Source organism: Odocoileus virginianus, chromosome 1 (assembly GCF_023699985.2).
Source record: "Odocoileus virginianus isolate 20LAN1187 ecotype Illinois chromosome 1, Ovbor_1.2, whole genome shotgun sequence".
Taxonomy (NCBI): Eukaryota; Metazoa; Chordata; class Mammalia; order Artiodactyla; family Cervidae; genus Odocoileus; species Odocoileus virginianus.
Window position 1 is genome coordinate 68,983,870 of NC_069674.1, and position 14,263 is coordinate 68,998,132.

General features: G+C 42.9%; 1 protein-coding gene across 13 annotated transcripts in view; it reads left to right on the top strand.

Moving 5' to 3' along the window:
- The window catches only part of SRPK2 (SRSF protein kinase 2), a 248,141-nt gene extending 237,284 nt beyond the window's left edge, over positions 1-10,857 (top strand). For 8 of the 13 annotated variants that reach the window (XM_020907474.2, XM_070469462.1, XM_020907477.2 and 5 more), the window contains 3 exons: positions 44-136; positions 478-570; positions 10,417-10,857. In XM_020907474.2, the coding sequence (XP_020763133.1) occupies positions 44-136; positions 478-570; positions 10,417-10,601 (371 nt within the window). In that variant the 3' untranslated portion in view covers positions 10,602-10,857. The remainder of the gene's footprint in view (positions 1-43; positions 137-477; positions 571-10,416) is intronic. The other 5 variants (XM_070469437.1, XM_070469413.1, XM_070469446.1 and 2 more) reach the window with 2 other exon arrangements.
- The last annotated feature ends 3,406 nt before the right edge of the window (positions 10,858-14,263 follow it).

The window sequence follows — 14,263 nt, forward strand, 5'->3', positions numbered from 1 at the left end:
TGCCCCTCCCATTCCCGTATCCTTTTTTTTCTCTCCTCCATAGACCACATAGCCCACATCATAGAGCTGCTAGGCAGTATCCCAAGGCACTTTGCTCTATCTGGAAAATATTCTCGGGAATTCTTCAATCGCAGAGGTAGTACCTCTTCTTTTTGAAAAGCGCCACGATGCAGACAGAAACGAAATAGCAGCTGCTCATGGTAGCATTAATGGTGACAAAGGCATTTCTCTTAAATTCCCAAAGCAACCCAGCAGAATTCCTCTGCTGATGTCAGAGCTGAGGAGGAGACCGCACTTGGCCCCAGGCCACGGTCCCCTGTGCGTCATCCCCTCCGAGGGGCCTTGAGCAGAGCCTGTGCTCTGTTTGTGCAGGCGGCGCTCTGTTTCTGTCTGCGCGGGCGATAGCGGTGTCTGCATGCAGTGTACTGATTAAACTGTCGTGTGTTTCTGTTTTGCTGGCAATGTTTCCCAATGCAGATCACATAGCATTGATCATTGAACTGCTGGGGAAAGTCCCTCGAAAATACGCTATGTTGGGGAAATATTCCAAGGAGTTTTTCACCAGAAAAGGTAACGGTATTTACGTAACACTAATTTTCAGCATGATCCTCTCCCTAAGGAGACATTGTGCATTCACATTTGGGCAGTGGATACAGATCTGGACTTTTACACCTGGGGGATTCTGCTGAAGAAAACTCTCAAGAAATAAAGAATCATCCGATATCTGTGGAATAAGAATTTTGTGAGACAGCAGTCTTCAGAAAATCCTTTGATCTTCTCCACACCTCTCCTTTACACTAAGCATCGGTCCGTGTATTCAAGTATTTATAAAAGGAGTTTAAAGGATTTTTAGAAACCAGCTATACTTGCCTTTCCATTTTCCATGTTGTTTCTGGAGCCAGAGTGCTTTTGCAGTGGAGCAGAGCCCTAGAGGGTGGACTTAATGGCAGTCCGTCTGCATCCTAATTCATGGGTCTGAGCTGGTTCTGTAGGGGGAGTGGGCCTGTGACGTCCTGTGTGCCTCACATTCTTATACATCAGATCCTGTTCTCCTGGGGCCTCACCTCACACTGTACTGTGGGTGATTTATTTTAATATTATACTTGGTGATCTCCCCTTGGCATGGCCTAGAACACAGCTCTTTGCCCCAGATAGTCCCTAGTTAATGATCAATTTTTAAAAACACCCAAAAGCCCCAGGGAATTTATTTTTACAGAACCTTCCCCCAGTGCCGTCGTCTTTCATGTGAGCATGGGTAGCTCTCTTAATTCATGTTTTTTCATCATAGATTTTTTTGGGGGCGGGGGGAAGGAGTGCAATTTCCTTTAAAAAAGAACTTTTTTAAGTTGATGTGGGCAAGACATGGAGTTTCTAGAAATTTTTACAAGTACTAGATACTCTGTCTTCTATTGTCAAATTGATTCTCCAAATTTGGCTTATTTTCCTGTGAGATAAGGCGTTCTTGTGCAGTAGTAATGCTTTATGATTCACTTTGGTGATTTCCAGCTAACCAGTCCTGTCTTGTCTTTTGAATTTCATTTCCCTGTTTTTGCATGAGGCCTGATTGCTAACCATGCCAAAGACGGTGTTTTCCTACGCCACTTACTCTGAGTGCATTGACCAAACTCTTAACTTTATTGCACCCACCCAGTGGGTAACCTGTGAAGTATGTAACTGGATGCAGTATTTTTTCTTTTTTTAAATCTCATCACAGGAAAAAAAAAAAACTGTCAGGGAAAAATGTTCTTCAGACATGTCTTAGTTTGATTCTAAGAATCTTATCTTTGAGTCTGGGTCACTCAAGCAGGTACAAAAGTCCCCTCACCACACACAGACCTTCACGCGGTCTCAGGTTGTACTCAGGGCAGCACATTCAGTGGCAGAGCTGGGGCTTAGGGTGCAGTGGGGGACCGGCATGGCATGTCCCATTGTCTCCGAGGCTGTTGTGGGGCCCTTCTGGTGGTGCATCCTCCCTCCAAGGAGGCGTAAGAGGGTATCTGCAACCCGGGGTACGCCGAGAGCTGATGCCTTTATTGTTGTAAACAGCAAAACACTGTGTACATTGTGAATTTCTGGACAGCAGTATTGCTGAGAGTGGACAGTTTCCTAGGAGATTTCTAGAAAATGTTATTTGAACATAGTTGAAGCAAAGGAAAACTCTGGATTATTTTGGCCTGGGATGGCGTGACTTGGGGAGTTGTTTTAATTTTAACCAAGGTAGACTCCTTCCACATTTTGGAGTGTTTTCAGAGCCGTAGGAGATGGCCTGAGCCCCATGGGGACTTGGCTGGGAGATGACCTGCCCCCAGCTGCAGCCTTCCCCATGTCGGGTGCAGCTGTGAGGGGAGGTGGCCAGAGTTGCAGCCTGAGCTGCCACGCGGTGTGGGCCTGCGGGTGCCCCAGAGCGGGTGGGAGAAGGCCCGGGAGGGCGCTCGTCCCCACCGCAGGCACCAGGTGTGGTGATGACCAGCAGCCAGCAAGGTTCACAGGGGCTTTTCCTTTCATTGTGCTGCCGCCGCCCTTGGCTCTATAACAACAAGGACCAGCACTGTGCATAGTGGGGAAGAAGCTGAAGAGGGACAAAAGGCGGGGCCTTAAATGGTGAGAAAATGAAGTCAGGCAAATGACTTGAAGGTGCCTCTGCCCACAGCCTGTGGACAGGTTTGCTCATGGAGACCCTGCTTGGAGACTCTTGCTCCTCTTGGGCTTTGCCTCTGATCTGAGCTACAGGCACGGCGGGGGGGGGGTGGGGGGGTGGGGGGTGGTGGTGAAAGCTGCCAAGTCCCATCCCAGAGCCAGTAGTGGGCCTGGAGCCCTCTCCTCACCGCACCTGGGGGGCTCCTTCAGCAGATGCTGATACGTGAGCCTGGGGTCCTGCTGTGCCCAGTGGCTCTCTGTCCAGGGTCCTGGCTTTCACACTGGCCTTTCCGTAAGAGCCCTTACTCCTCGGACAGCGGGAGCACCGCCCGCGCCCAGAGGGGAGTGTAACGTGCTCGTGTGGACCTGGCCGCCCCATCGTCACGTCTTCATGTGTGTGTGTTGTGGGGATTGTGTGGCTGGGCTCTTGTTTGAGGAGCACGTTTGAAGGTGGCCTGCGGAGTTGAAGGGTGTCTGGCGTCCTCGGTAGAGGTAGACTGACATGGAGCTGACGTGTGTTACTCTGGCGACTAGGGTCCTTTTCTCCTTCCTTTGGATGATTAGGTAGGAAATCCCCTACAATGACTGGGAATGGGGACTTAAATTCTTTCTTGATTATTATTTATTTGTAGTAACTCTGAAACTCATGAGGGATTTAGGGCTTTCACAGAACTCATGGGAATAGTATGATGATGAGTGAGAATCTGTCTTGAAGTTGATTTCACTGTGTCCCTTGGGATGAGGGGGATGATCGGCTGTAATTAAAATGTGTGTTGGCATGCCTCCACCAGTAAGGGGGAGTGTATATATGTTTTAGAAATTTCTTCTAAAATACCTTTGTGCCAGAACTGGTAGAGAAAGGTGAAATTGAAAACTGTCATTACTTTGCTTACGCCTCTTTGGAAAGCAGGGGGCTTGAGAGGCTCGAGCAGCGGCCTCCCTGCTCTTCTTTGTCCTCCCCATCCTCCCTGTCGTCCTGGGCGGGAAGCACATCTTACCCTGACCCAAGGCCGGGGAAGAGGTGCCTTAAAGCTAAAAATGAGGTGTAGCTAAGTGGCATCATCTTGCTTATAATTCAGAATAAAATAACTGCTACTGGTTTGAATTGTTTCTTGGTCAGGCATTTTGAAATTGAGGTGGACTTTTTTGGCCAGCAATGTAATTACTGTTCTCACCATGTTAGGATTTAATCTTCTGATCTTTCCTTCGAGTGTGGGACTAGCCTCAAAGATATATAAGAAAAGCCATCTTGGTTTGTATGTCAAGGTGTGGCCCAGCAGAAGTGAGCGCCTCTGTGGATCTTGTCCCCATGCTGTCTTGCATTGGTCTGGATGTCGATATGGGTTCCTCCAAACCTGTGCCTGACCCCTAAAGGTGACAGTGTTAGGAGCAGGGCTGTTAGAAGATGCATCAAGTTATGAATGGTGTAGTACCTTATGGAGACACCTGGAGAGCTCGCTGGCCCCTCCGCCACCAGAGGACACAGTCTCTGCCCTGGAGGAGGGCCCTCACCCGCCCACACTGGCGCCTGCCTTGAGGACTTTGAGGAGTCAGTTTGTTGCTGTAAGCAGCCTGAATGGACTAAGACACAAGCCTAGGAAAATGTCCTAGTCCTCAGGTGATGGCAAGAAAAACAGTACAGCCAGGAGCACACCTCATTGTTCTGCCAAACAGGTATTCTGTGGTGCCATCATTTTAGTAAAAGTTGCTGTATTGAAGATTGAAATATCAGAGGAGATGGTTATCTTTAAAAAGAAAAAGCTGCTTGATTCTAGATGAGGGTGTTGAGTGTGTTGTAATATATGTGAGTGATAGTATGTGTCAGACCAGAGACCTCTCAAGTACAGTGGGAAATTTCAGAGCATGCAAGAAACTCATGTGTAGTCAAAGGACTGCATTTGCAGGCACACCTTCAGGGTTTGTGACGTCCAGTAGGAGGAGGAGAAAAGTGCAGGAGAAGGTGAAACTCAGGAGCCAGGTTTTCAGTCTTTTTTTGTTTTTTCTTCTGGCTGCATCTCTCCGCTTGTGGGATCTTAGTTCCATGGCCGGAGATAGAAGCTGGGTCCCAGCAGTGAGAGTGTAGGGTACCAACCACTGGACTGCTAGGAAATTCTCAGGAGCTGGGTTTTAGTATAGGTACTATTCTTGATTTTTAATGTTCAGATGGAACATTTTAGGTTGATTTTTAACTTATCTCCAGAATTACCTAAAAAATCATCACATTCTCTTATTTCTGTGAAGAGAAAAGCTGCTGTGTGATGTTTGGCATGCACTGGCTGGGCACTGCCCCGCCTGATCTGCTTGGCTTCAAGTTTAAAACCTTCTTGATCATAGCATTTCCATGCAGCATATGCAGTGAAGACAGGAAGATGCCCAGGTACGCTTACAGTGGTTTGCAAACTTGAGGGCCGCCCAGCCTGGCAGCGCTGGGGACGGAGGACGCGTCCGTCGCGGCCCCGCTCTGTCCTGCAGGCGTGTGTCCACTTGGTTGAGCTCAGTGGGAGCTTGATTCTGGAAATAACTAGAATAAAGTGTCTTCATACTTGTGAGTCTTAAAGCCTTTGAAACAGAAACTGCTTTAACTCTGATTTTATCAGGAGCGTTAATTCTGTGTGGTAAGAAGTCTGGTTTTTCCTCTCTGTGATAAACTCTCTCAGGACCTGAGCTCCGTGTGAGCAGGGGCTGGGGCTGCCAGTGCAAGTGGGGTTCTGCCCACAGTGGGTGCATTTGAAGTCTCCACTGGAGTCCCAGTCTTTGCTGTAGGGCGTCCTTTGTGAGCTGGAAGCAGGCTGGCAGTGGTCCCCATGCTGGGCCAGTCCTGGTGAGGCCTGTCATCCCACCGGGCCCTGCGCGGAGGCTGTGTGACAGAGGCCCCCGCGAGGGTTGCGGTAGGAGACGGTGTGATGATGTCACAGCCAGCTCCAGCGATGCCGGACACAGCAGAGGTGTGAGGGAGATGACAAGCCACAGCTGAGACTAGGTTTCAGTTACTGTTCAACTGCTTAAATTTGAGCATATGGTTAAAAAAAAATGGCAGTGAAATTGCTACAGCATGTTCAGGTAAATTCTATCATAGTTCATCCCATTTATTCCTGTCATTTATTCTGAGCTCCTCAGTAGTGAGTTGTTTTTACTGTATCCTTAAACAGCCTGGAATTCTTTTTTAAACTTATTTTTTGGTAAGCTTTTTGCCAGTTTTTCAGTAACAGTTTTATTGAGGTGTAATCTACATACCATAAAATTCACCCTTTCAAAGTGTGCAGTTCAGTAATTTTTAGTATATTTACACAGTTACGCAAATGTTACTGCTGTCTAATTTTAGAAGGTTTTCATTACCTCAAAAAGAAGCCCTTGGCCTGTTAGCACTCCCCCTCCATCCCCCCACCATCAGCCCCTGGCAATCCTGGTCTACTTTCTGTCTATGAATTTGCTTATTCTGGATTTTTTCATATAATTGGAATCATAAAGTATGTTGATATTTGTAATGGCTTCTTTCATGTACTCTCGTGCTTTCCAAGTCCATCCATGGGTAAGCATGAATCAGTACTCCATCCTTTTTTTTGTACGACTGAACCACATCGGATTCCCCATTTACCACGTGATGGACATCTGGGTCGTTTCCACCTTTTGGCTATTAATGCTGTTGTGAACATTAATATACAAGTTTTTGTGTGGATATGATGTTTTCATTTCTCTTGAATGTGCATGTGATACTTGAGTTACAAAGGTTTTTACTTTTTTATGAAGTTCAGTTTTCTGTTTCTTAATTTTATTACTTGTGCTTTTGATATTTTAATATAACATCTAAGAAACCCTTGCCTATTTCAGGGTCATGAAAACTTATTTTTCTGTTTTCTTCTAAAAACATATGGCTCTAGCTCTTCTACTTAGGTCTAGGATCCATTTGAGTTAATTTTTATTTGTGTGGGAGGTAAGGTTCATTTAGAATTTGACCTCAAATATTTACTTACATGTACTTTGTAGGAAATTATTCAAAATTTTTAAGTTTTTTGTCTTCCTTAATACCTGTATCTACTGATAGGTTTCCTTTCTCTGTGTCTGCTACTGAAATTTGTCATAATTTATTTTATATCATGGTTTCTTTTTTAGTTACCAGTAATACAGTACCAGGATTTTGTTTTATAGTCCCCTATGTGCGGTGTAAAACCTCACGTTTGTGTGTTTAATTCTGGAATGTTATAATCTCATAGGCAAAGTAATACATTTTCCTTCATAAATCACCTAAAATAATACTCCAGAGAAGAGAAACAGAAGGGCTTAATATTTTTCCTTAGCAAGAACGCATAGCAAGCAGCTGGCATGCGGAGTGGCCGACCCGAACTTTCACTCCAAGGGAGGAGCCCTCTTCCAGGCCTGTTGATGAGTCTTCCTCGGTGTGTGTGTGGCGGGGAGGTTCTGCCCACAGCGCCGGTCAGGGAGCCTGAGAGGCAGCGCTGCCCATCTGGCCTTGCTGGCAGCCAGGTGGCCTGCATGTGTGTGAGAGCTTGATGCTGAGGGACAGTTAGGTGTTACTCAGCATTCTTTAAGAAAGAAAGGGCTGGAAAGGGTTTAAGAAGTAAAAACTGTCTCAGTCAAGTGTTTCAGTATTGGCACAATTTGTTTAAACAAAACATACCTTGATATATTTTCCTAAGGGAAAAAATTGTCAAGTTGTAAAAGCTATTTATACAGTAGGACAGATAGTAAAAAAAAAAAAATATTTTGAAAATGTTTTACTATCTGATAGTTTTATTTTTGTTTTGTATTATACGTGGTGGGAATGGCTGTGTTTGGGGTGGCTGTGTTTCTTGTGTGTTAGGGGTCAGACTGGTCAGAGGGGTCAGATGAGTGGACTTGAGGCCCTCACTTATCAAAGGAACCTTTCCTTGGCAGTTCTAGGAATGTGTGTGCTGAGTCGTGTCTGACTTTTTGCGAGCCTGTGGACTGCAGCCCATCATCCTCCTCTGTGGGATTTCCCACAAGAACTCTGGAATGGGTTGCCATATCCTTCTCCAGGGGATCTTCCTGACCCTGGGATTGAACTGAATTGCAGGTGGATTCTTTATCACTGAGCCACCAGGAAGGCCACTGCATGTATGAATTTGTGTGAGTTTGGGAACTTACGGTTTGTTTTTAAGTAACTTCTATCAACTATTTATAAGATAGTGCTGCTGCTGCTGCTTAAGCAGTTGAACATAAATAGTACATACGATGACAGGGTGAGGTAAGTACATTACCTGTTTCTCTTGGCATCGTAGAGTTTTCCCACCTACCTTCATAATCCACATATTTGTTCACTTTAGAGGCAACACACTTCTATTATTGCAATATTGTTATGTATTCAGTATCTTTGTACATACAGTTTTCTGTGTGCGTTTTACCTGGTCAGAAGTGTGTCAGGTATTCTAGGATTTCTTTTGGAATCACCTTTTTCAGTTTATAGTATAGCTTTCCCGCCTTGTATGGTTTTCCTGTTATTATGCAGATTTTAAGGCATCTCTCATGGTGAAGCAGCTCTCCTTTCAGGGAAGTTTGTGTGTACTTGGATGCCTGTTCATGGAGCTTAGTCTGAGAACGGCATCCTCAGGAGCAGATTCCCAGTTCTGAGCAGCTTGTGCTCAGCAGTTGCTCTTATTTGCAAGCCTGGAGAGTGCTTACTCCACTAAAGTACAGAGTTATGTCCCCCATGGAGCTGGTTTTGCCATGATGAGTGTGTTTCCGTAGTTTGCTCTAACCTTGTCCTGGTGTCATCAGCAGTCACTACAGAATCAGTGGAGCTGCATTAGAGAGGATGCGGAAAGAGGAAGAAACAACCTTAAAGCTGATGTCTGGGGGTGGTTGCTTTCCATCTTTATGGCTCTTTGAAAATTACTCTTGGGATCATTTGTAGAACATAGTTTTGGTTGTTTTGGCCATGCCAGACAGCATACAGATCTTAGTTCCCTGATCAGGGTTTGAACCCATGCCCCCTGCACTGGGAGTGTGGAGTCTTAACCACAGAACCACCAGGGAAGTCCCTAGTATGTAGTTTTGACTTTTATTACTACTTAACATGTGGCTATATAGTTTCCACCATGTTACTGAGTAATATTAAATAACATTCATCAAGTATATGTACCAGGTCTGGCTGTGTTTTTGACCACAATTCTCTGATGACTGAACACTTATGAAGTTGTGAGTATGTAACATAATTTTACAGTGAGCATATTTGGGGGCCAGGGTTTATTTCCTTAGGTAGGATTCCTACAGCAGGAGTTTCTGGGTAAAGCGGTGAACATGCATTGCTTGCTCCCACTCACTCTCGCGGAGACTGCTGCCGGGAGAGGAACTCTCGCTCCTGTCAGACGGCAGACACCTGCCTCGATCTCTCTGCTTGGCTGTCTGCCCTGTCCGCGTGTGAGAGTCAGGAACTTACTTACACCTCTCCCTTTCCCAGAGATACATTCTTGTGATTTCTTTGTTCAGAACTGTGTGCACATCGTGACAACCCTGTAGACAGACCAGTTCATAAGAACGTAGGTTGAAAGAGTCTAGGCCAAAAGGAAGTCATTGTGGGTGAATTACAAGTTGTTTTTCCTTTTGTTTTTTTACATTGTGATACTGTCTTTTGGGATATTCTTTTACCTTCTCTATGATTAAAGAAAGAGGAGGGGTGTGCATCTACTCTGAGTCACAGACCAGGCCTCCTGAGGAGACCTCTGTGAGCACAGGACTGACCCTGTCAGCGCATGTTGGGTGCTAGCCCTCCTGCTCTGGTCGGGTCACAGCAGGCAGCCCCAGAGAGGGGAACTGGCCCAGCCCCTGTGTGAGGGCGCCTGGGAGCAGCCTAGGCCCCGGGGCATGGAGGTGGCCTCGTGGTGTGCAGGTAAACATTGCCAACAGGGAAGATGAGTTATTCTTCATGACAGTCATACTGTCCTTTTGCCTTAAAATGACTTTTCTTCCTGTTATGAAAAAGGCTATTGCAGTTCCCAGACCATTTACTAGCATGTCAGTCACTGTCTGACATGGACAGGGCTGTTCATGACTCACACTCTTCATGCTGCAGTTAGGACATTTTGAAAAGGATAACTTACGGCTTTTTATAAATTGATGTCTGATAGATTTTAGAACAGATTTGTGGAGATCGATGGAATTCTGATTTGGGTTGACTCTAGAGTTGTGCTGTCCAGTTACAGGAGCCAGTAGGTACTTATAGCTATTTAAACTAAATATTAAAACTCTGTTCCCTGGTCACACCAACTCCATCCTGAGTGCTCAGTAGCTGTGTTGAGCTGACAGCGACCATATGGCAGTAGACCATGTACTGTCTACTGTATTGGACAGTAGAGATAAAGTATTGATACATCTCTACCATCACCCAAAGTTCTCTTCATTAGCACTCTTCCAGATGAAAAGATTCCCCTTTCTTTTCATGGTAACCTGCAGGAAAAAACCAGTCTATTTAAGGAGTTTAAAGCTTTTTCTAAGCAAAGAAGCAAATTGCAAAGAGTCCCAAGTTGAAGAGTACCTGGATCCATCTTAGCAAATGAAAATATTCTGAGTGTCCTCAGCATGCTCTGCTTATTTAAAGAAACCTGGAACTGATACAAATGAATTTTTCCCTTTTAAATGAACCCCTGTTTACATTCACCAAGCTTCCTTAGTGGGGAAGCTGGCTTTTGTTGTTGTGTAGTGTTGCAAAGGTAAGTATCTGCTTTATTGTAAAGAACTCGGCTGGACCAACAATGGGAAATGCACCTTAGGAGCTCTCCTGACGTTGCCTGTCCTTCCCTGCAGGAGAGCTGCGGCACATCACCAAACTGAAGCCCTGGAGCCTCTTTGATGTACTTGTGGAGAAGTATGGCTGGCCCCATGAAGATGCTGCACAGTTTACAGATTTCCTGATTCCGATGCTAGAAATGGTTCCAGAAAAACGAGCTTCAGCAGGCGAATGCCTTCGGCATCCTTGGTTGAATTCTTAGCAGATTCTACACTCACCTGTTCTGAGCTGGCACATGTTGTCCAGTGCATTTGGCCCTAAAGGGGGACTCTCATTCTTAACAGGATTACAAGTGAGCTGGCTTCATCCTCAGACCTTTATTTTGCTTTGAGGTACTGTCATTTGACGTTTTGCTTCTTGTGCACTGTGATCCTGGGAAAGGGCAGTCTTTTGTCTTCAGCTTAGTAGTTTACTGACCCACTTTTCTTCTGAAAACAATAACATGTCTCTAAGCATTGTTTCTTGTGTTGTGTGACATTCAAATGTCATTTTTTTTTTTTGAACGAAAAATACTTTCCTCCTTGTGTTTTGGCAGGTTTTGTAACTATTTATGAAGAAATATTTTAGCTGAGTACTATATAATTTACAATCTTAAGAAATTATCAAGTTGGAACCAAGAAATAGCAAGGAAATGTACAATTTGATCTTCTGGCAAAGGGACATCATTCCTGTATTATAGTGTATGTAAATGCACCCTGTAAATGTTAATTTACATTAAATATGGGATGGGGACTCAAATTTCAGAAAAGCTACCCAGTCTTGAGTGCTTTGTAGCCTAAGTTGCATGTAATGGACTTTTAACTGCTCCAAGGAGTTGTGCAAACTTTTCATTCCATGACAGTCCTTTTGCATTGGATTTTAAACTGGTTCTAGGTTATGTCATTCACTGTATGGCACTTTAAAAAAAGGACATGCTTCTCATTCTAAAATACACATTATAGTTTAGTGGTCCCATTCGTATTTTTGCATATTTTTAATTAAAAGTACTTTTAAGGAAAAAGAGCAATTTCCCTTTAAAAATGTGGTAGCCCAGTACCACGTGGTGTTGCTTCCTCCAGGCACTGTAAGTTAAACTCTACATAGATTAAATTGGACAAGAGAAACATGTTCAGTGTGTGGAATGAAAAAATACACATATCTTTTTTTGGAAAAGCTTATTCGTGTTTGTCTAGAACAAAGGTATGGTATATACAACTTGCAGTGCAATGGAAAGAAAGAATACTAACATCTCAGAGAAAACAGGGACTGCATTCATTCCAGAGACAGTTTTGTGTGTGGCTACAACAAATTTTACTAGATTTTTCATTGTCCTTCCATGCATTGAAGTTGAGAAAATGATTTTCCCTTTGCAGGTTGCACACAATTTTGTTTAAGCATTTCCTTAAAATTGTAGAATCCAGGACACAAACCATAGTAGGCAATACAATTTTAGAATGTAATATATAGAGGTACATTTAGCCTCTTTTAGAAATCAGTGGATTGAATGTTGTTTTTTTTTAAATTTTACATTCCTCAAGGTGCCTCGTTTTTCTTGACTTTGTCCATTAACATTTATCCATATGCCTTTGCAATAACTAGATTGTGAAAAGATAACAAGTGTTGTAACAATAATCCATTGTTTGAGGTGCTTGCAGTTGTCTTAAAAATTAAAGTGTTTTGGTTTTTTTTTCCCAGACATTGCCTTGGTCATTGGCCTGTATTTGAAGTGATAGAAACAAACATCTGCTATCCTTTTAATGTAGTATAACCAGAATTAAAGGACACATCAGCATTCCTGTTGAAAGAAATGTAGAACATGCATCAAGGCTTAATATGAGGAAAACACTATTTGTAAGGGGTATGACATGGTCTAGAAAACATGCTGTAGCGTAGATTCAGTACCTAGAATTTCTGTGAACCCTTTCCATTCATATTTCATCAGAAACATGCTAGTTACGTTTTGTTTGAGCATTGTCAGTTTTATTTTTTTAAACTATTCACTGTGAGGGAATGAGACACATAATTCTCTTAGAAGTCAACATTAGATCGTATTGCTGTGAGGTGGAAGATACCATTCATTTATGTGATGTGAATGCTAAGTTTTTCTAATGAGGCTGTAGGTTACCTTGTAGGTTCTGTGAAAGATAGTGGCTGTAGACCAGTGATGCCATCCATGACGTGCACAGGAACCAATCTCACGAGAACCACGGAATACATGTATGTCTTCCCTAAGTCTGTAAGAATTTTTATCAGGGTTATAGCACACTTGAAGTTAGGAAACAGTCTAGATTATTACTACTTTTGTTAGGATCTTTCACTTATAAAATAGCCTGCTAGTTTATAAATGAAAAAGCGATTTTTAAGAAAGAATATGCAAGGGTATTAGGTATAGTTTGGTTTTTAGCAGATTCTTGGTGGCTTGATGATGATAAATGCATATAAGCTCAGTGAGAACCACTGGTTATGCAGAACACTATAGCCAGGTCAGTGATTTTAGTTGAATGTCCTGTCTTTTCCTTTCTCTAGTCTATGTGACGTCTTCATGGAAAATGACAAGCAGTGGATCACATATGTGATTATAGCAGATTCAGAAGCTGGCTGGCTGGAAATTAGGACTGCCCCAAGGCAGAGGAAAAGTGGATATAGGAGCTCCAAAAAAGCATAAAGTTTCTAGGTGAAAACTGATTTACTAACTTGCTTCTTCCTGTACTTGGATCATCTATAGCTAGCTAACCAGGATAAACTACTGTTTCTATTGAGATACTTCTTAAATTCCAGTTTTCTCCCATTACTTTTTTAGAGATTAATGGAGTTTACAGAAAGGCTTCTGTATACTTATGTAGTAGGCAAATATAAAAAAACTATGAGGAATTAAATCTTCAGGCCAGTCCTTTTAAAGAAGTGTGAATACTGATAGTTCATTATGGGACTTTGTCTTCTGTTTAAAACTATCAGGCAGTGGATGATGTAAAGCTCTTTCTTCTCAGATAGATATTTCTTTAGTGAATGCCGTAAGTAGAATTTTGTCTGCTAATCAAAGAGGGCAAAGTTGACTTAAGTTCTTTTAAAATTTGAAGATGATCAGGATTGAGCCCTAAGCAGAGTGCTATTTAATGTAGCTATTTTTAAAAGGAAATGGAAATTAAAAGTGTAAAACGTATTACTGCCGATCTTAGTCATTTTTAGTCTGTCTACTTTTTCCTCCAGTACACAGATTTCATATACTGTGCCAAATTTTAAGCAATTGGATGATGAAAGATGTGTTGACAAATACTGTCCCTTCTATTGGTTATACTTACTCCTCCTGAGAAGTAGAAGATAATAAGTATTATTCCAAAATAATATTTTATATTTCAGCAATAAAATGTTCACTTGAGAGGCCGTTTTCATTTTGCTTAGCTAAGAAATAATGCCTTTTTCCTTTAGTTTTGTACACCCAAAACAAATTTCCTACTACTCTTTTAAGTACTATAGCTAGACAGTATTGTGTTAATTTAAGGTTTCTTGTTAATGTAAGGTTTTCACATAATTTTGATTCATCAATAGGACATTTCAGTCATGTGCTAACATGTCCAAGTGAGATACTCTGTATTTCCAAACAGTTGTAGTCTATAATTGATTCCTGTGCTGCTTTAATGAAATAGATTCGTTTCGAATGATGTCAGATATAACTGAATGTTTGTAGCATTGATGTAGCATGGTAGCTTCCTATGGCTCTTGCTCCTGCGAAGTAACATGTAGGAACATTACAGGAACAAGCCTTTACTGCTTCCTGATGCTTGTCGCAGTCCAGTCCAACTGAGGTAGTAGTTGCTAAAGAAAATGGAAGGCTTCTTACAAACTGTCTGGAAAAGGTAACTCTTGTAAAAAACGCTTAAACAGACC